At 38.6% G+C, this 20,752-nt stretch overlaps 1 protein-coding gene across 1 annotated transcript in view; it reads left to right on the top strand.

Moving 5' to 3' along the window:
• Positions 1–213: 213 nt before the first annotated feature.
• The window catches only part of plekhg5b (pleckstrin homology domain containing, family G (with RhoGef domain) member 5b), an 80,363-nt gene continuing 59,824 nt past the window's right edge, over positions 214–20,752 (top strand). Inside the window, exon 1 of the mRNA XM_088007141.1 lies at positions 214–1,083. Coding sequence (XP_087863267.1) covers positions 1,002–1,083 — 82 coding nt within the window. The 5' untranslated portion in view covers positions 214–1,001. The remainder of the gene's footprint in view (positions 1,084–20,752) is intronic.

Genomic DNA, 20,752 nt, shown 5'->3' with positions numbered 1-20,752 from the left:
TTTTGTAAATCTGTCAAATATTTACAGTGGGATACTTGTTGGTGGATGGGATCTCTAGCCTACCTTTTATTAATGTCTTTTAAATTGGTCACTAGGATTTCCAACCAACCAGAGAGGATCGTCATCACCTGTTCACAATCTGTAGGTCATTAGGCTGCTCCAATTATCCATCCTCATAAGGCCCAAAGGGGTTTTAATTGATTTTAAATATGTGGTGATTTTGGCATGACAGTGAAGTTCAAAGGTTCACCATTTCCCCCTTTTATATTTCATAAGACGTAGTGCGTGCACAGAATAACTGAATGTTCAGTGGGTAGAAGTGTATAACCTGAATGAACCTCCGCTCTTGGCCACTAGAGCGACAAAGCAACGAGTCATTTTGAAAGCCCAGTCAGTGTGAATGAATGGAGGAGAGCCGGATGGTCGATCGGAGACTCCACAGAGCAAACTAGCCTTCACTCTCAGCTGTGCGCGTTGCGTAAAGTTGCTGTAAGGAAATCATTCCTCAGAGCTGCGGGTTTAAAGGCCACCGGACAAGATTTTCGTCCTCTAAATCCCATCATTCCCATACAGACCGAGCTTCACCAGTTGAGCTTTATTGTTTCCCCCCAACCAACGTCGAGGAGCTCTCTGCTTGTTTTTCCTGCAACAGGTTATTTGCCGCTGTGCGCTGCGTCCAGCCTGCAGCCCTGATCCCCAGCACTGGTTAGTTCAAGTAACTTTCTGCTGCTGTGTGCGGAGAGCGATGCTTTTCTTTGCGATCTGAGCTGCATGCAGCATTGTGCTCCACACCGACCCGAGCTGATCTGAACCACGCAATCCGAGCCCACCGATTCGTCTAGTGTGGTAGCAGGAGCGAAATGAAAATGGCCCCAACAATGAGACAGCCGAACAAACAGTAGAGTCCGATCCGTGTGGAGCTTCGAAACGCCGACAAAGACCCGAGAAGTACCTGGTTGTTAGGCGGCGGAGGAGGAGGAGGGTTCTTCAAGGAGGGATTGATGGTTCCGAACAAGTGGAGCATGAATTCGGTTCTGCACAAATCGCCTCCAAGGAGCTGGCTTGGGCTCCGGTTAAGACTGAGTGAGTAGCCTACTGTTTGTTGCATGTGTTAGTGTACCAGTGGGACACAGTGGACAGGTCAGCATGTTAAAGTCAAGCTTACTTAAGTTACTTGGAACAGGGCAATTCTCCAGGATCCAGGGTGGGATCCACCAGTTCTGTGTGGCCCGGATTCCTCTGGGCATCATGGTTCTTATAAGTTTTCGTGACCAAGAGTTTACCAGACTGACTACAAAGTTTTCAATCCAGTTTTAGACATTTCTCCTGTAAATGCAGGAGTTGACATAGTCTACTGCAGGAATTCTGTCAAGGTCATGCTTTGAATACAAACCTTGCTGGACAGTTTGTAAGATGGATGGTTGAGGAAATGGATGGATGGATGGATGGATGGATGAGCAAGGAAATGGCTGGATGCATGAGGAAGGGGATGGCTGGGTGGATAGATGGGTGAGCAAGGAAGTGGATGGATGATAAAGTGGATGGATGAGCAAGGAGATGGATGGATGGATGAGCACAGAAATGGGTGGACATTGAAATTGGTGGATGGAACAAGGTGATGGATGTTGGATTGGTGGACAGATTTTGGGATAATAGATGGACAAACAGCGAGGTGGATCTCACATTGATTTTCTGACAGTGTGATGGGATATTAAGTCTGGAAATGGCTTTTTTCCCTCTTTTTCTTTCTGTACTTGCCCAGATCTGGAAAATGTTAAATAGTAATTCCAAACTTTTCCATGAACTTTGCTCAGGAATTCTGAAGCGTCAAACTAATGGCTGGATTTGGCAACCTTAAGCAGTCATCCACTCTTGTGTAAAGTCAGAGGAGGTAGGACAGGCTGATCTGAAGTCCTGCCCTGGAACAACATTCAGATGATGGATCTCCACTCTCAAGCCCAATCCCATTGACTGCACTGTTTTTCCTACTCCTCTCTTCTCTCACAGCTATAGTTTAGATTTATCCAGACTTCCCCTGACTGCTTCTGTTTTACATATTCAGGTAGTAAGCAAAATACATGGCACAGGTAGCCAAAGTACAGTAGTTCTAAACAGCAAAGCACAAAAACTCATAACTCAAAGTTTAGAATCTACAAAAGGATAAGAGACAAAGATTTTCTTTATCTCGTCTTCAAAGTGCTTTGCTCTATCTGCCTGATGGTGCATGTTCATGCGTGATGCACGCAGTGCTGGCAGTTCATGGGTTCATGCAGTAAGTAAAGTAAGCACAGAGTTTAAAGTTTAGCGGTCTTAATTGGTTGAGTCTGGAACCCCTCAGTGTTCCAGGCCACCGGAGTCTTAAGCTTGTCTTAAACACACAGGTCTAATCTGGGACCAGATGTCTTGTCTGGTCTCTGTTCTCCTCTGAAAAACAAGGAGCCCAGGCCAGAAATCTCAGCTCTGTCTGCTGTGATTCGTTCTCAGGACAATTGAACCATTTTGCTTTATGAATGATGCTCCAACAGTTCAAACTGTGTGAACTTGAGTCTTGGAATGATAAAGTTACAAAGGTTTAAGTTACTGCAGATCTTTAAAGAAGTATGCCAACAAATTTGCTGTTTGTAGTGTAACCTTCATCTCAAAACATTTTATATATACATACATGTAAAAAAAGTTACCATGTTCATATGTTAAAATGCAGTTTCCTATGTCCAATGTATTTTTATTTTATTTTATTTTTTAAAATTATTTCAGCCAAACCTCTTTACCTTGACTTCTTAGACCAACTTTCATTAGAGCCTTGCCAAAGTATTCACATCCCTTAAACTTTTTCACATTGCTAACTTAGTTGTATTTTATTTGGATTTTGTATAATGGATCAACCCAAACTAGTGCTTAACTGTGAAGAGTGTTTGTTTTCATCCCCCCCTTTTTTATTCTGACGCACCTGAACAAAATCAAGTGCAGCCGCCTTCATAAAATTTAATCTCAGGATAAAAGGAGCTGCTCCTTTGAAGACATCAGAGGTTTGTTGAGATTATTAGTGAACAAACATCACCATGAAGAGTAAAGAACACAGCTGACAGGTCAGGGATAAAGTTGTGAGGAAGTTTAAAGCAGGGTTAGATTAAAACAAAACAACATAGAAATAGGAATATCCTTTAATATCTCACTGTGGAGGAAAATCAGGTGCAACAGCAGTAAGTTTGAGATTCACACAAAGGTAAGTAAATTTATACAAATAAGGACAAGACTGTAGAGTAAGGGCACATTTACAACATAAGATAAATAATACTGCACTGTTTCTAAACATAGCTACTTGGATTATGTGCAGCTGAGTAAGATTTTTAAAGAGAAAAAAGTCTTCAAAGTGCAAATATTTCTGCAACAATGCAATTCAAAGTGCTTTATGTCATAAATGTATATAGCAATGAGCAATAAACATTACATTTTGTCAAATGCCATCATCAAGCAACTATACATCAAATATACATGTTAATGTACATTTGATGTGTCGATATGTTCCTCCTAGAACCAGAAGACTTGAGTGGATAGTAAGTATTTAAATAAGAAATTAAAAATCTATGCAAATGACAGCAGAAATGTTTTGAAATTAGAAACTGGGCAGCAGTTATGTTAACACTGAGTTTGATTCTTAAGTCTTGCAGCTGCTGGAAGGAAGGATCTATGTTGATGCCCCTTTGTGCACTTAGGATGCAGCAGTGCTTCACTATAGGAGCTTTGCAGTTCAAAAACCGGTTGATGCATGTGATGGAAGACATTGTCCAACGGGGACGTTAGGATGTTTGCCAGGCGTCTTCTGTCTTTCATCGCCTCCATTGGGTCGAGGGGACATCCTAGCATAGAGCTGGCCTTTCTGTTGAGTTTATTTTAGGGATGACAAGATCCTCTGGTCAGGTGGGAGAATCTGTTGACAGGATGTTTCTTAGTGATTCAGATTTGGTTTTTGAGCAAAAGTGAAAAGATGTCAAAAGAAAGCATTGAAGATGAAAAATTGAACTTTTTAAGCCTAGATGCAAATTGCCATGCAACCTGAAAATGCCATCACTGCTGTGGAACATGGTGGTGGCAACGTTATGCTATGGGGACAGGAAATTGGTCAGAAACAATGGTTGGAGCTAAATCCAGGACAGTTCTGGATTTAGCTCCAGAACTGTCCTGGACATGTCCTTACGACATGGGATGAGATCCACCTTCCAACGGGACAACGACCCTAAAACATACAGCCAGGCCTTCTGTGGAGTTGAATTGATGCTTTGTGTTGGTTTATCACAAAAAATCATAATGTGATACTTTGAATTCACATAAAGTGCATACAAGATTACAGCTATAATGTGACAAACTGAAAAAGGTAAAGAACTATAATCGCTTTTGGAAAGCATTACAGATTTACCCGGTCACCGGGAAGTCAGTTTCCTGAAAGTCTTCTCTCTCTGCGCCATATAAGGATGACCTTACTGAGTTAACTCTAAAGATGAGGTCAGTTCTATACTCGGAAACAGCCATCGGCAGAGCATTTATTGCATTTCATATCTCAATCTTGATCTGGCTTGTGAAGGACCCAAATAGAAGTAGAGACTGGGCCAGCTATAATAATGACAGTAAGGTGGAGAACTGCTGTGAGATGGACACTGTGAGATTATTCTCTAAGTGGAGTTGCGTGGGACTTAATCTTTATAGGCTCGTCAGTGCTGAGGGAACATATGGAGAAGGGTTCAGTCTCTCTGCTGGAGACTGGTGTAACGTGGGCGTGTGTGCCGTAGTGTGTTTGTTGTATATATGTTAGTGATTTTTAGTCTGGCTCAAGGCCTGTTGGTGTTCTAAACTTCCTTGTTTGGACTGTCTCTCCATTGTTTCATTGTGATTTCCTTTCTCGTTCCCCTCTTTGCATTTCTCTTCCTGATGCCATCCCAGGTCACAGTTTTTTTTCTTTTTCTTTTTTTTCCCTTCAGCTTTCATAAGTAAAATTCTCAGTCTCATGCTATGCTGCGGCATGTTCTAATATGGATTTTGCACGAACACAATTGTTCTGTGAAAGCCTTGATCTGCCCTCAATCTCATTAACACCAGTGACCCTGGAGACGTTTTCTTTTTTAAAGTTCTTGTTTGAAATCATCCAGTAGAGTGCTCTGCATTTCTCCACAGTCAGAACTGGTCAAAACTGACTCAGTAGTGTTGGTCTCCACCTCTTGGTTAAGTGTAAAGCGTGTTAGTCTATAATTAAGTATATTCATGCACTTGCACAGTAATCCTCTCTATTGTGTCCAACAGAAAACATGCTTATTTTCATGGATTTCAGTATTATGGTATTGCTGCATGTGAATTTTACTCTGACAGAGCTTGATATTGTATTTAGAGATGTTTGTCAAGAAAAAAAATTCCCTTTTGGCAAAATTAGGGAGTGTTAACTTGTTTTGATTTTTGAAAATGTTCTAGGGTCGTATTTCTTTTAAAATGGAAATTCCCCATCGAATCCCTTCGGTCTTGTCATTTTGATTCCTCTCTTACTTTTGAAAGCTGTCATGTTAAAGTAATTAATCTTCTAATAACTCCATCCCCTTAACTTAAAATTTTGAAAGGAAATGGAGTTTAGATATTTACATCAAATTTAGGTTGTCGTTTGGTTAACATTGGCGACTGGAATGTTACCAACGTTCCATTTGGAATGTTCATTAATACAAACTGAAGGAAATCTGGTCATATTAATGACAGTGTTGAATATTGTAATGGTATTTATTTTAATTTACCCACATTTTCATTGATTGATATTGTTTTTCCATAATTGCGTAAGCCCAGCACTTTCCCTGAGTTCTGGCATCTTGGTCACAAAGATCGATTTCAGTTTTGCGCTTAAACAACAAATGTGTGCAAAACTTTGTCAATATTCCAGTAATGTTTATAAAACACAATTTTGCAATTGCGATGTTTCCATTAAATAAGAAGCGTAATAAAATCGTAGGTTAATAAGTTTGTTCACGTGACAAGTTGTGTCATGATCAGTCAACAACTTCCTGTTGTCTTCTTTGTGGTTTGCACCAGCGCCAACATCTGGTTGTTGACCATGTGACTTCCATTGCGGTTTTGTGAAATAAATTCATTGTGATATGGCCAAAAAATTACCATATAATAGTGCCAACACTTTTTGTCTAAAAACTTTTTTTTTCTCGAAATTAACGTTTCCATGAAGTGAATTTATTTTCAAATTCTTAAATTGTGCAGTTATTTGGTCAATGGAAATGCAGCAAGTGAAAGTTTATGTCCTGGACAGATTGGAAAAAATATATAGGCAAACAAAGGTTTTGAACTATTATACTGTTCCAAATGTAACTGAGCAGTTTATTGCACATGTTGTAGTTTTGTATAACACTGATCAAACCAGAGGGATTTTCTGCTAGACAGCACTGGGATGACTTTCTTTGAGTAGATCATGAGTAGTCAGCGTTCAACCAAATTCTGCATTAGCAATTTCTGTTTGGGTAAAGCTCATAAGCCTTTGTTTTGCCGATGGCGAGTCTGATGGATAGTTCTGTCCAGCCAGATACTTGAGCTAAGAAGCTTTACAGAATATAACCCAACTGAACTTCCTATTATAGGAAGTATTCTTTGTCTCTTTAACTGTTAAGCTGTGATCAACAGATGAGATTTTTAATGCAAGATTGACAGTGGTGTGTGTTTTTCATATCTTTTATTTTGAAGGAAATAAATTCTTTGTTCCTAAAAGCAGAAAAATTATTTAAAAAAAAGTTTAAGAGATCTTCTTAAGGCACACCAGACAAAACAAAGGTCGACATACTGTTTACAAGAAAATATGCAAATCTAGAGGTTTGTCTTTTGACGAGGCTCTCCCTGCTCGGCAAAGGTGAATATCATATTACACAGAAACAGGTGTTGCGGGATTTCCACACGTGACTGCAGTTTCAGCCAGTTTGCAGTCAGGGATGAAGTCATTCGCATAAACGTCCCACAGCTGGAGGCTTATTTTTCTTCAGTCTTTCCTCACGCATGTTTTCCTACCATCCGTCTCTCTTACGCCCTCCCAGAACTCTTGGCTGTCAGAGAACAGAAGCCCAAACTGTTCCTTGTGCCTTAACTTTGACCCTTAAACAAACAAATTGTCGTCATCTGAAGGGACATGCCTTTAAAACTGTGTGTTCTCTAGGCCATATTTGATTGTGCTGGAGAAGGACTTGTTTAACTGAGCTGTTTTTAATGCACAACTTTAATCTACTTTTGCTTTTTCAAATCAAGAAAGACGTCAGGCAGTAAACCTGAAACGACTTCAGTTCATCAAAGAGCCTTACAGCGTCTCATTGTGTTAAAAGGCCAATGGTGAGCTGCTTTTCTTTAAAGTAAGCAGTAGATAATTAAAGGGACTACGTTAAGGTCAAACACGCGCGCTTACACACACCTTCTCTGAGGGGAAAACAGAACTGCAACCATTTATCTCTGAATGTGTCCTTCCACACTTCTAACCTCCACCCTGGCTAAATGACTGTTTATGAACATTGCAGCCTTCCACCTGACAATAACTGTATTTTCAGCGAATAAGTGTTTTTGATTCCCATTGACTCTGTTATCGGTCTCTCAAAGGTAGAACCTCCACTGCAATTTCAGCCAGATTTTTCCAATTATGGAATTATTTCTGTCAACAAGTTGAGGAGTGGTTGTTGGTTCCTTGGAGCTACTGCTTCAGGAATGGACTGTTAAATTATACAGTGCTTTATGGTGAATCTGTCAGAGAGGATAGTCCTTTTTACTCAGATGGTTCATGTGTTGTCTCTTTGCATTGCAAACTAAACAAAGTGTACCTTTTGGGAGTACATTGCAATACTTTAAATGCACTTTTAAAACGATCTCACTTGTGGGTTTGAAATATTTTGGGTAACTTCTTCAAAAACTTTTCAGTTTTGTTTTTTGGACTAACCACACTAGCTATATTTCCATCCATAGATTTTCAATTTTTAGACTGTAGAAATTGGGTCAAATTCTTTCACAAGCTTCACACAATAGTTTGCTGGAATTTTGGCCCATTCCTCCTTTAGAGATCTGAACTGTGTCAGCTTCTGCTGGGAATTAAAATGCTTTTTAAATCATATGTTGAAATATCAACATAAAAAAAATTAGCAAAGCATGTTGGATTCAAAACAATTTGTTTACATGTGTGCCTTAGAAAAGGCAAATTGTCTTTGTCATCTTGAAAAAACGTGTTTATTTTTTAATGTCCAACTTTTTTGCACTTTTGAAATGTCAACATGACATTCAGTGGTCTTATGAGGGAAAAAAGGCTGTGAAAAGTTTAAGAAGCAGAAGTAATGGCTCATTTATAGAGTTTGGAAATATTGGCTACAGTTATATATATATTTTTTTTACAACACATGTTCAATTCAAAGCAGTTTGATTTTTTTTTTCTCTTAAAGTCCAGTTTTTGCTATTAAAAAAACATAATACAGTTGACCAAAGTTATACTGGAGTTAAAAACTCAATCTGAAATATTTTAGATAAAACTGTAAGTGTGATTTGGTGCTGCAGCTAACACTGTGGAAAAGCTGTGGTGTAAGAAAGTTTGGACAGCACTGTTTGGTTTATAATGCTGTTCCTTGGAACATCTTAATCAAGGTGAACTTTCTTCACTGCGTTGGTGTGTGTGTCACTTGATGGGACTCTGTAGACTACTAAGTTCAGCCTTATCAGATTACCTCTGGAAAACTTATTGGAAAAAAAAAGACGAAGGGGATTTTAGGCTGACATTGCATTTAGCTGCGACCAAAGTAACAGAAAACTGAACACTTAAAGTTGCTGCTCCACCATTTGTGGCACAATTGCATAATTAGAACATTGAAATGACATAAATCAGCTACACGTTTGTTAGTCTCAGGATCTGAATCCTGATTTTCTGGTAAAGGGTTAACTTCGGCCTCTGTGATGGGCTGCTTTTGCTAAATATAACCTCCAACCTTCACTCACATGGCCACGCTGAAGCCTTTAACTACACCATGTATGATGACACTCGGCTTCACACGACTTCTCTTCTTGCCGCAAACACACTCCAAAAGGCCTCGTTTACAGTCCTGTCATTCTCACACACACTTCTCCTCAGCGCATCATTGATTCTTCAGTGAGTGGGAATCTACTGGGGATCCAGTTCATTGATGATTGACACACACACACAGTTTTGTCTTCCTGTTTTTGTCTAACTGTAATAATTTAGAGGTAGCTTAGTTGCCTATTTTCAAAGACATTTGTTTGGCTTTCAAAAAAATCTCAATGCTTTATTAGAAAATCAGTACCTGCCTCTTCTATGAGGAGCATTGTACACATGTTGAGGAAAAAAAAACACAAATCAGTTTCAGTTTATTCTCATTTTTAAAATCCACCAGATAACTAAAGAAAACGTCAGTGTTGAGAATTGGATGGGTGTGCAGTTCTTTGAGTCTTACTGTCACTGAGATGTTTTCAGGCAGCCAGTAGACTAAATAAAACCACAACTTGTTTGTTTTACAGTCTCTATAAAAAGGCTCCACAGTCTTGTTAAAGTTGTACATTGTTTTGATGTGGAAAAGAAGGCAACAGTTTTCTTTAACGCCACAGTCTTTACAAGTGGAATCAGAATAATTTAAAAATAATTTTTCATTTAAAGTTTTCTAGATTGAGCCTTTGCTCCAGCTGTGATATTCATGAACCACCAGCAGTATGAAACTAGTTGGCTTTCTATTTAGCCAATCAGAGGAGAGTTACAATAAATTTATAAGACATGTTTTGTACAGCAGTCCAATTGTAATCAAGTATGATGTACAAAGGCAATGAGGTACTGCAGGGCGTCACTCCAGAATTCATAAGGCTGGTCCGGGAAGCTGCCAGGAGGCCTTGGGCAACACTAAAGAAGCTGCAGGAATTTGTTGGCCACATGTGAAAACTGTCTACTGTATTCTTCCTACGTCTGGGCCTCAGGATGGTCTAGACAAATTGACGCTTTTCTCAGAAACTTCATATCCAGACTTGGCAAAATTTTGCCTTACTATTTACTAAGGGTGTACAGACTGATCGAGGTCAGGAGATGTTGCAGGATTTTGAAAAATATAAAATCCCTGATTATCTATGTTGGTTAAATTTCACCCTAAAATTAAATTTTTATCAATCCAAAAAATTCTTTGAAGGAGGGTTGCATGTTATTTGGAGCACATGCAGTTGCAATACTATTACTAAATATTTCAGTGACTAAATACATTATTATTCACTCATGTTTTCCTCTTTTATATCAATTTCTCCTTGATGATGTCTCCACCTTTTGTCAGGTTTAACACCCAAGTTATGAATGTTAAGGGTGGTTAAAATCGATCCAACAGCCAACATCTTCTGACATGCAGAATTGGAATTCATGACAATTACAATATTCTATCCTACAAAATACCACTTCCTGATTGCTTGCATTGCAGTACCGATTGGGATTAGGCATCTTTTGCATCTGTAGTTTTTAATGAATCTAATGAAGGTAGTCCAGGATTGGTTAGACCCAGGGATCAGCAACCTGTGGCTCTTGGTCTTTGGCCAACAATAATAAAGAATTGAACACCATCTTAAAATGTAAAGGTAATAAATAAAATGCTAGCCTTAGCAGCATTTTACACTAATAGTGTAAATATTTTTGTGGAGTATTTTCTTGTATTTAGGTTGGAAACTACATTTTTGTCGTCTGAATATTCCAGTGACGAAAATGTATTTATTCATTTAATTTATTTGATTTTCTTTATTTTAAACCCCAAAAATAAGATTGGTTTTCTGTCATTTAAAATCAAAGCAAATGTCTAAGAGTATATTGTAAAAATACATATATATTTATTTTGTGAATAATCATGTAGTTTTTGTTTAGTTGGCTAAAAATCAAAAATGGTTCTTAAAGTTGTAAAGGTTGCTGATCACTGAGATCGATATGTAGAGGTATTAATCACTGTTGCACTGTTATAGTCAATCAGTGTTATCTTTCTGTAATACTTTTCTGTGTAAAACTGACACAAATGGCAGAAGAAAAGACTACGTCATCAGAACTTGATGCAGAATTTAGTTTTTAGTAAAATGTACTGGAAGCCTCATTAGGAGGAATGTAATAGAGAGGCTGTGGTGGAGGCAAATCATCAGCTGAAATCTTTATTAAGCAAGGGTATATTTTTTTCTTTTTTGTTTTTGTGTTGAGAAGGTTCTGTATGACTTGGAGGTTTTGAATACAAACCTAGTCGGCCATAAGACATGAAGTCTTGCGTAGGGGTGATGGGAAGGGCTGGTCCTGTGTGTTCGTTGAGCAAAAAGTTTACATGTCAGGTCATAAAGATTATGGTATTAAAACAATCCTTACGTTCTGCTTAGGGAGGAATGTAACATTTAGGTTTTTTTTTTTTTTTTTCATTCAAATTCTTTGTAAGCTCCAAGAAATCCAAGCGCAATCTTTCAATGCTATACAACAGCAATTCCAACCCGGGTAGGAGGAGTTAGAAATTGGACAATGTTCCTGCTCAGAGTCTAACCTTCTGCTAAGAATATGTTTTTCCTCATATGAAGACTTTATTCAACTGACGTAACTATGACGCTTTTTATAATGGTCTACATATTGTTTAAGGAAGAACTGATCAAAATGTTTTTCAATATAGGTACTCCTGACACAACAGACTTGGATTTTCTGCTCTTCAGATTGCTTACAAAAGGGCCCCTTTATTAAAAACTGATCTTAAGAAGGAAGATAAAAGGCAGGCCGTCCGATTTTTCTGCCCCCCCTTTCACTCCCCTTCGGCTTCCCGCTTTGTTTCTGTAGTAGGTGGAAATTGGCCCTTGTGTTTGCAGCCGCGTTCTCATCCTGCACGACTGCTCTCTTCATTAAAAGGGAAGCAGCGCGCTCAAAGCTGCTTCAGATTATTACCATATGTCTGCAAGGCCCGGAGCTGAGCAGCAAACCAGCTCTCATCCTACCCTCTAATTTCTTATCCCAAAATTGGACATGTGGGTCGCTATGTGTGACAACGTCCCTCCCTTCCCCCGGCCGGTGCAGTACGTTCTCACAGTATTTCTTCTCCAGTTTTAGACGCATAATAGCAGTGCTTGAACATTTCAGCAACACTGGCGGAAAATATTATGCTTGACGGGAAACGTCTCTGCATGTTGCTTCAACCCCTTCAGCTGCCCTTCAAAGATATCGAGTTAGTGGAGTGCATTGTCTCAGCTGAGTGTTTTGTAACTAGGCTTTCTGTGGCCCATTCTCGCATCCAAGAGGACCAATGTGTTCATTGTACCTCCACAGAAATGACTGAGCTCCCTCTGCACAGAGCTGGTGCTTTCATGGAAGGAAATAAATCTTTCAAGACCCATAAAGGGCGAGGGCACTAATCAATGCAGAAAAATGTCAGCCGTTTACAGTTTGAGGAAAACATAAAGAAAATCCCCTCTGGATGTAGGAGGGTGCTCAAAAAGAGATCTTTGTGTCACCCGGTCCAAAAGCCATTGGCCTAGATTGCCCATCCCAGCATGCAACTCACCTCAGCATGAATACAACACTTGTCCGATGGAGTGGGCAGAAAGCCCCCCCCCCGGTCATCGCCAGGAGATCCTACACATGAGCTGCTTGGCTCTCACAAGAGTTCTGGGCAGTTTGAGGAAACTTTACCATGGATGATATCAAGGCTCAAAGGCAGCAGCAGGAAAGGAACCGTTACTTACTCCTGGAGATAAGATTGCGACACCTTTTAGCAGCTGGACGTCTGTAATTTTAGTCAGGAATAGCCTGCTTAAATGGATTAAAAGAGGACAGCAGTTGGTGCTTGACAGCGCCCAGTGGGTGGCTTTTCAGTGACTGATTAGTGGAAAACTTAAAAAGGTCCATAGGATCAACAGGAAGAGGTTCTGAAACAGAAGGGCCATAGATGGATGTTGGTAATTGCTTTGGTGGTGGGACTGGAGAAGGTGGTTCCAGGCTCAGAACCTTGGAGATGTAATGGATTGAATTAGTTTGCTCACTTAATTACACATTTTTGACGGGTCAGATTCAGAAAGTTTAAAGAAAGTTTTAGCAAGTGCGTGCCAGATGAGGTTAAGATCCAGAACATGCAGACGGCAGTTAAACCGGTTGCCAGGTTTGATTTTTCTAATACATTGGAAGGATTTAATGCAAGACATTTGGTTTTCCTTGTGTTTTAAGTGAAGATGGTGGTTTGTAATTATTGTTTAGTACAGGTGAAGCTCAGTTTTGAGGTAATGTTTTAAACGCACACCTGATAGTCATTACTGTATAAAGGAGCCACTCCTTGAAGATGTTTCTGTACTGGAAGAAGCGAGGTGAATATGAGCTGGAGGCGTTGATGCCTCCCATCACACAAATGACAATGGAGCGTTACTCATGGTCGTCATCACTGGACGTCATCCATGATCTGTCTGGTAAGCTCATCCCTAAATGGGAAGATCAACTCCTCGGACTTTGTGTATCTGGGGACAGGAAGCTGTGTAATGGATGCAGCATGATCATGTGGATTCAGTCAGATGGCACATATGTAGTCATTGAAAGGATTTATTTATTTATTTTTGACAGGGCTAATGTTAAATGTCAGAGTTAAATATTAGGACAAACATAAAGTTAAAATTGTTTTGAGATTTTCCAGAGTTGTACACTTATTGCTTTTCTGCAATTAAGCCGAAAAAAATGTAACCAAGAAGTCTTTTCTGTTTTAAAATAATAATAAAAAAATAACCGGGTCCACAACCTCTCAAAAGGTAAAAGGAGAATCCATTTTGGAAAAAAACAAACCAAAACTTGCAATGCAAAAAATATATGTATATATCCATATCCATCCATCCATCCATTTTCTGCACACCCTTGTCCTTAGTGGGGTCAGGAGGGGCAGTGGTTTCTATCTCCAGCAAATGTTTTGGGTGAGAGGCGAGGTACACCCTGGACAGGTCGCCAGTTTGTCACAAGGCAACACGTCAATAATTAAAATCCGCAAATCCTTGAGTCTCCCTCTCAAAACACTTATGGCTGCTTATTTTAATAGCCAAAAATACCTTCATGCGCATTAATACGCTCAGTAGAAACTGTTTTCACTACTGCAGAAACTAATATCTGCTCATGTCAGGTATTAGCCAATCAGCACCTCGGAGTGCTGATTGGCTAATAAATGCAACTCCTGGATTGTAAATGCCAGCCAATATTGTGTAAAGTAGCATTGCAAATAACTATTCCAGCTTCCCAAGCTACATTTTCTTTCAAATATTCTAGATATGTTCCATGTAAAAATCTGTGACTAGGTGGATTTTCCATGAATAACTTGGTGTTATATTCCTAAAAATCCAAAAACAGACATGGCTCCACAGTACTTCACACCCCAAATACAATATCACCTTATGTAAAGTAGTTTTTTTTTTTTCTTCATTGCTCTATTCTTTAGTAGAGTGAACTCACCAAAGTGGCAGTCCTATAAGGTCATAGACATACGAAGGAAATTTGGAGTGAGATTCGCCATGCATGAAATATTTACCGGTGAAGTGCATGGCTGAAGCTAAAAGGCTTCCTCGTCTCGTCTCAGACGTTTTTGATGTGGTAGGGGGCACTCACTTCCCGCTGTGCTGCCCAGTTCATGCCATTAGGAAAAAGGGAAATTACTTAAAAAAAAAAAAAGTTAGACAGGAATGTCCTTCATCCTGTTCTTTTCTGCCAGCTGGTCTTTTGGTGTTCTAGCTACTGTTTAGATGAAATCAACAAGAGGAATGCTACACATTAAACTGTAAGCTGTCAAACCTCATCTTTTACTATTTTTATCAACTTAATAAAAACATCTTTTAATGTGGTTTTAATATGCAGCAGCAACAACAACAACTTCTGTATTAAATATATTTTGTGATCATTTGGAGCCAAATTTGGAATTGGATTTATTTGATAGGTTCTGGATCCAGATGATGAGTTCTGAAATGCTCTTCTTTCCTTATGCCAGGTCTCATTTTGGAATAAACAAATTTTCCACTACCCACACATAGAAAAACAAACAACTCCTCATATATAGATAAAATATAGAATAATTAAAAATGTAGGTATTTTGACAGTGAAGAGGCAGAAGTTATCGTCATTTAAATATTAGACTCTCCCCATGGCCTTTTGAAGTTTTCATTTCCTACGGCTGTCCTTTTGTTAAAATCTTGGTATAGTTTTTCATATCTCCCTTAAATTAACTTAGGAAATCTGTTCAGTTGTCAAAATTAACCCTTGTTTTTAGTTGCAACCTCATTTTTTCTTAAACACTATGAAAAACTTATTTATGCTTTTATGTTTCCTTTAGATTGGTCAGCTTCATTGTTCTGGGTGGTGCAATATACTTTTTTTTTTTTCTTTTTTACTTTTCTTATGAATGTGTTTTTGCTGTTATGAGACTGTTTTATTGTGAAGTAGAAGTTTCAACAACTCTAGCTTATGACAAAATCCATGTTTTAAGGATATCATTTGGAACTTGATGAGACAATAATTTTTTTTTACAGTTTTGCTTGTCTTCCTTTCTGCACCCTGCTATGTCATGCTTGCATATCTAAAGTCATATTCTCCCAAGGAAGAGTAGAACATGGTTATTTTCCTTGAGGTTTGTTACTCATGATGCTTATAAAAAGACTAAACTGTTTCCAAAGGCCATTCCATCAAATAATGTATTGTATTAGACCAGCCACTGTACTTTCTGACACAAATACCTCAGAAAATTAAGCAATGCATTAAGCTTCTCATGACTCCTCTTAAATATGGAGAGGGGTTGTTAAGGTCTTGGCTAATACCTGACCTCAGTGTAGGAGTCGCTGTCCTTGCATATTTACAGAGAGGTGGAAGAATCTTGCGTTTTCACATTGTCATTAAACAAATTTTAAATGAGTCGGTACTTATTCAGAAATTTGTTTTGCAGTCTGTCTGGTAAACTGTAAATCGTTGAGCGCTCCTCCACCCTTTGGAAGCGTCTGCACTTGTTCTGTGGTTTTCAGTTTTAAACGTGGCGACCCCAGGTTTGCTCAGATGTGGTGGACGAGCGAGAAGGATGGAAGGAATGAGTAGGAGAGTGGGTGATGCACATGTGTGTTTTCACCAACAACATTTGGCTAAATGGGAGGGTGCTGCCCCCGCTGCCACTGAATACTCAGCATTAAAAACAGCTGTGTTCAGCTTGATTCCTCCACCTGTACTGTAGAGGAAAAATGTTCTAGGGTTCTGTCTTCACACTAAATGACTTCATCATCCTAAAAAAAGTGCAAAAAGTCAAGTTGTCTGTACAGAATATGCCACAATATCTCCAAGGTTTCCCCCCAACGTGTTATAAGCCTGGTGGGCTGCAAGGCTTTTCTTGCACCCCACCAGGCTAAGCGTGGTTATTTTATAGGGGTTTTTTTTATACACCAGTAACAGTGATGGTAAAGACAGGCTAGAGTCTCTTTGACATGATTGGAAGTGCAATGGCAACACAGTATGGTCAGTTTGTCAACACACAGGGAGGCTCAGGGTTTTTTTTTTTAATTCATTTGAACTTTGTGAACATTGCCATCTTTACCAATCTACCTGCTAACACCTTTAGCGAATTAAGTGACGAGTCACGGGGTTAGCAAGTTTTCTGGGAAAACCATGTATTCCATATTGGTCGTATTATAAGAAAACCGAAACATAGGCAACATAAAATCACAAAGCGCAGAGGTCACCAACATTGAAACGTCACGTGGTCTTTAGATTAACTCAAGAAATTTAATGCAGAATTATTGAATTTTGAACAAGATCAGCTTCAAGAATATTTTGAATTACTTGAAACAACTTGATTTGGAAAAGAAATGTGATAGAGATAAATAGAGAACACATTTGAATGAAGTATATGAAGTGTTTTCATGCATTTGTCTTCATCTTTGCCATCTTGCTTTCTTACTTCACAGCTTTTCTCGCCTCTTTGTGCTGATGTGTCTGTTTCTATGCCAGAACTCCTTGACTGCATGCCATCCACCTGCCTCCCATCTGCACCAGCCTTTTCCCTACTATCCCACTGCAGGGAGGTGTATGTTACTTTTTGTTGAGGTTTGGGGGGAGGGAGACGGTGTTCGACTAATAGAAACACTGTGTGAAAATGAGAGGAGTTAAGCCCTAACAAAGGCACTCATAAGCTCTGCTCTTCTCCGTGTGCCATGACGAGACCTCACTTAACTAAAGTCAGAGCCTTGCATTCTTAACATTCCTAGGAAAAATGGCTTAAATCTAAATATGTTCAGTTCAGCCTCTTCTCATTAACATGGAGTTATGAATTAAAGAGTTCAGGGCATGAGGGAGAGGTTTTACTTTGACAAAATTCGGACGTCTTAATCCTAAAGTGTGGAGTTTATTAACTTATGTATGACTTGCCATACTGTATACTAGTAACCACTTTGCTGATGAAGGCGAACAGGAATGATGTTCAGTGCCAGCAAAGCTTGGGGGGGTAGTTTAAAATCCCAAATAAAAGCCAATCTGATTGGATTACGCAGTCTGTTCCTCTACCCTAATGTAATCCGCTATTGATAAGTAGCTTATTGCCTTTAGTAGTCGCTCCCCTTTTTACCATAAAGTGTAACACCTGGTGAAATTCTTATTCATTTGAGTTATTTGCTTTTGTTGTTTTAATTTGCCATATTTTTGAAAGGGTGTTCAAATGTATTAATCATAAGGGGGAAAAAAGGGTGATGTAACTCACAACTTTCTTCTACTACTGGGTTAGAGTCCCAGTTAAACACTGAAGTCCTAAAAGGGGCACGGGTTTTAATGTTTTTATCTTTTTTAATCTTTTTTTTTTTTTCAAAATCTCTTTCTGTTTATTCAATGTCACATGATGTTTTTATTTTAATTATGTAAAGCACTTTGAAATGCCTTGCTGCTGAAATGTGCTATACAAATAAAATTTGATTGATTGATTGATACAACTACCAGTATGTCACTGGATCACATTGTTTTCTCATGTATGGAATCCTACACAATGGTGGGGGCATTTTCTTTTTTTCAGTGAAATCAACTAAAGAAGAGTGGTTTTAGGCTCCCTACTGTCTGTTTTTGGATAACCTTCACAGGAGATGGCACACACCAAGGTTGTTTTAGTGGGCCGCTGTCAGATGAGCACGACGTTGCGCTCAAATTGTAAATAGGCAGAAAAGATCTGCTGTAGCGGAGTGCTGCATTAATTCTGATGAAGCTTTTGGCTGCAGACTCCCTGTTGTTTAATGATCTTGTTAAGATGCTCAGGGTTGTCTGTGATTTTTCTTGAGTTTTCTGAAATATGTATCTTTGCACAATAATCTACAGATGATCCAGAACAGTCAATAGGAACAGAACCAGCCTTCTTTAACAGGCCGCTTAGCCTATTTAAGTCTTTGGCTCTGATAGTTTTACCCCAACAAATGATTGAGTTGACTTGGAAAAATGAATTATATGAATCTCTACAGACATTGACAGCTGTCTTGGCATGTACAACTGACATCATACAGACAGAAAGCGGCAACATCCAATACAGTCGTTCCCGCACAGTAAAAACCATTATAAAGGGTGAAAAATACTTGGACTGTTGGGGAAAACCCAGATTCATTTGGTAAACAAAATGGTGCGCACTGCTTATTATGCAGTTCTGCAGGACATTCCCAGGAAAATGAAATGTGAATTATCAAAGTGAACATCTTCCAACATGTCTAATATGAGTTTGCAGACAACTGTGTGCATGTTGTAAAGCTTCATAGTTCTTTTTCTCTCTCACTCCACCCTTAATTTAATTGTATTTAGTTGTCAGATTCATCAAATTCTTATCTTCAAAGTTGTTTTTTTTTCCACAAAATTTGCATACAAATTTAAACGCAGCGTAAGCAGAGCAGTTGGAAAAGATCTTGTTGAGATGAAATGTAAAACTTCAGTATTTCATCTCATATTCTCATCACAGGAGCTAACAGGCTCCACAGTGCAGCACAGGAACCGCTGTGGGCTCAGTTTTCCTGAGTGAGTCACAGTAATAACAGATTTTGGGCAGTGCACAGTTGGCAAATGTGATGTTTAAAAAGCAATGAAGCTGCAAACCCTGGACTCCAGACATACTTCATGTAGGATATCACAGTAAAACCAGAAAGAACATGCTGCAGGGATGACTTTAATGACTTTTCTTGACTTTCTTTTGCCTCATTGCGTAATCTTTTCCCTAATTAATAAGCTTTTATTATTTAGGATTTACTGTAAAATGTCTCATTTCCTGCAGCCCAAGGACATTTATTTCAATATTTCTAAATATGTTTTTGATATAAGGTGTTTTTGCTTGTAGCTGTAGAACATTTGTTATTAAAATTTCAGATCTCACTGAAGATTTAAACTTATGATTTGCCTTTGTAGGATGCAATCTAATCCCTAAATTGAAGGAAGAATTTTGAGTTAAGAGAATGCAAAGAATGGAAATGGAAACCGATACGCTCAACGTGGTTGATTTAAGCTGGCCTTGACTGCTCTGGCTTATTTATGGGCACCTAAAGGATCTTTCCCCCGGGCAGTGTTTCGTCGAGCTGAAGCAGGCCAGCACAGGGGCTGTGCGGACGCGACACACAACCGTCTCTTTAGTGTGCAGACTCATTGTCCACCGTCACGTGTGTTCGTGCGCTGTGTGTGCTTGTGTTTGCTTTTTCGGCTTAATCAGCACTGCTGAGTTCAGGGATTCCAGTTCATCAGAGAGAGAAAGTCAGAGAGTCAGCAAGATATGAACAAGTAAGAGAGAAGATGGAGGTTCAGCAGATAGAGCTGTGTTTTACAATGAAACCCGTAATCAGGAGAGGGTTGAGGGAAGGTTAGCTCTTAGGGTGGGAAAGCTTATTTAGGAGTATCATTTACAACTCTGGTTATTATAAAATAAACTGCCTTGAACTCTGTCTTCTATTAAATTAGACAAACCTAAAGTTGAATTATCAAGAAATTGATTTTTTTTTTTTTTTTTTACATCAAAAGCAGAGCTTGGTTGTGGGGATTGCTTTCTTACAACAGTATTGAATAGTGTGTTCACTAACATGCTTATTAAAATGTATTCTGAGATTGGATTTAAAATGTTACTTTAATTATTGCTGTCTTTAAAAATTCAATATTTCATAATTTTTTTTTTTTTCCAACAACTCATGTTGCAAAAACCGTTAGTGTAAAATGTATATTTTTTAAATTCAGGCTCCAAAACGAAGTTTGATTCTGACTTGATCTGTTTGTAGGTGTCGTATATTCATTGTTTTTTTTTTTTCTTTTTTGACAAAACTTGGATGAAAAAGCTCCTGTTTTAATGTAGATCTTCATAATAGCTCAAATTAAGTCAAAAAATGTATAAACAATGTCTTGATCTGTATCTCCAAGTCTTGGATGCTATTTTTTTAAAAGTGGGATTGCATAGAGCATTTAGTTGGTGTCTTCCATGCATTAAATAATTGTCATTTTTTTATAAAATGCTTTTGGATAAGATTTGTCTTTACTTGAGGCTGATACTGCTCATCAGAGCAATGCAATGGTGGAGCTCTACTACAGCTGCATGATATTATGAAACCTTGAATTTATTTAGGCTTTTATGGAAAACAATGAGCATTAATTTTTTTTGAACTATATTTTCATCATGGTATTAATTCACTGTGATGAATTCATACCTGTTTCAAACTAAATATTTAATTAGCAAGCTAAATATTCAGTCTATCAACCAAATATTTAGATCTAAAATAAATATTTAGT

This window comes from Poecilia mexicana, unplaced genomic scaffold (assembly GCF_051168715.1).
Source record: "Poecilia mexicana isolate PSO_F unplaced genomic scaffold, ASM5116871v1 scaffold_7, whole genome shotgun sequence".
Lineage (NCBI taxonomy): Eukaryota > Metazoa > Chordata > Actinopteri > Cyprinodontiformes > Poeciliidae > Poecilia > Poecilia mexicana.
This window is presented reverse-complemented; position numbering and strand designations above follow the sequence as displayed.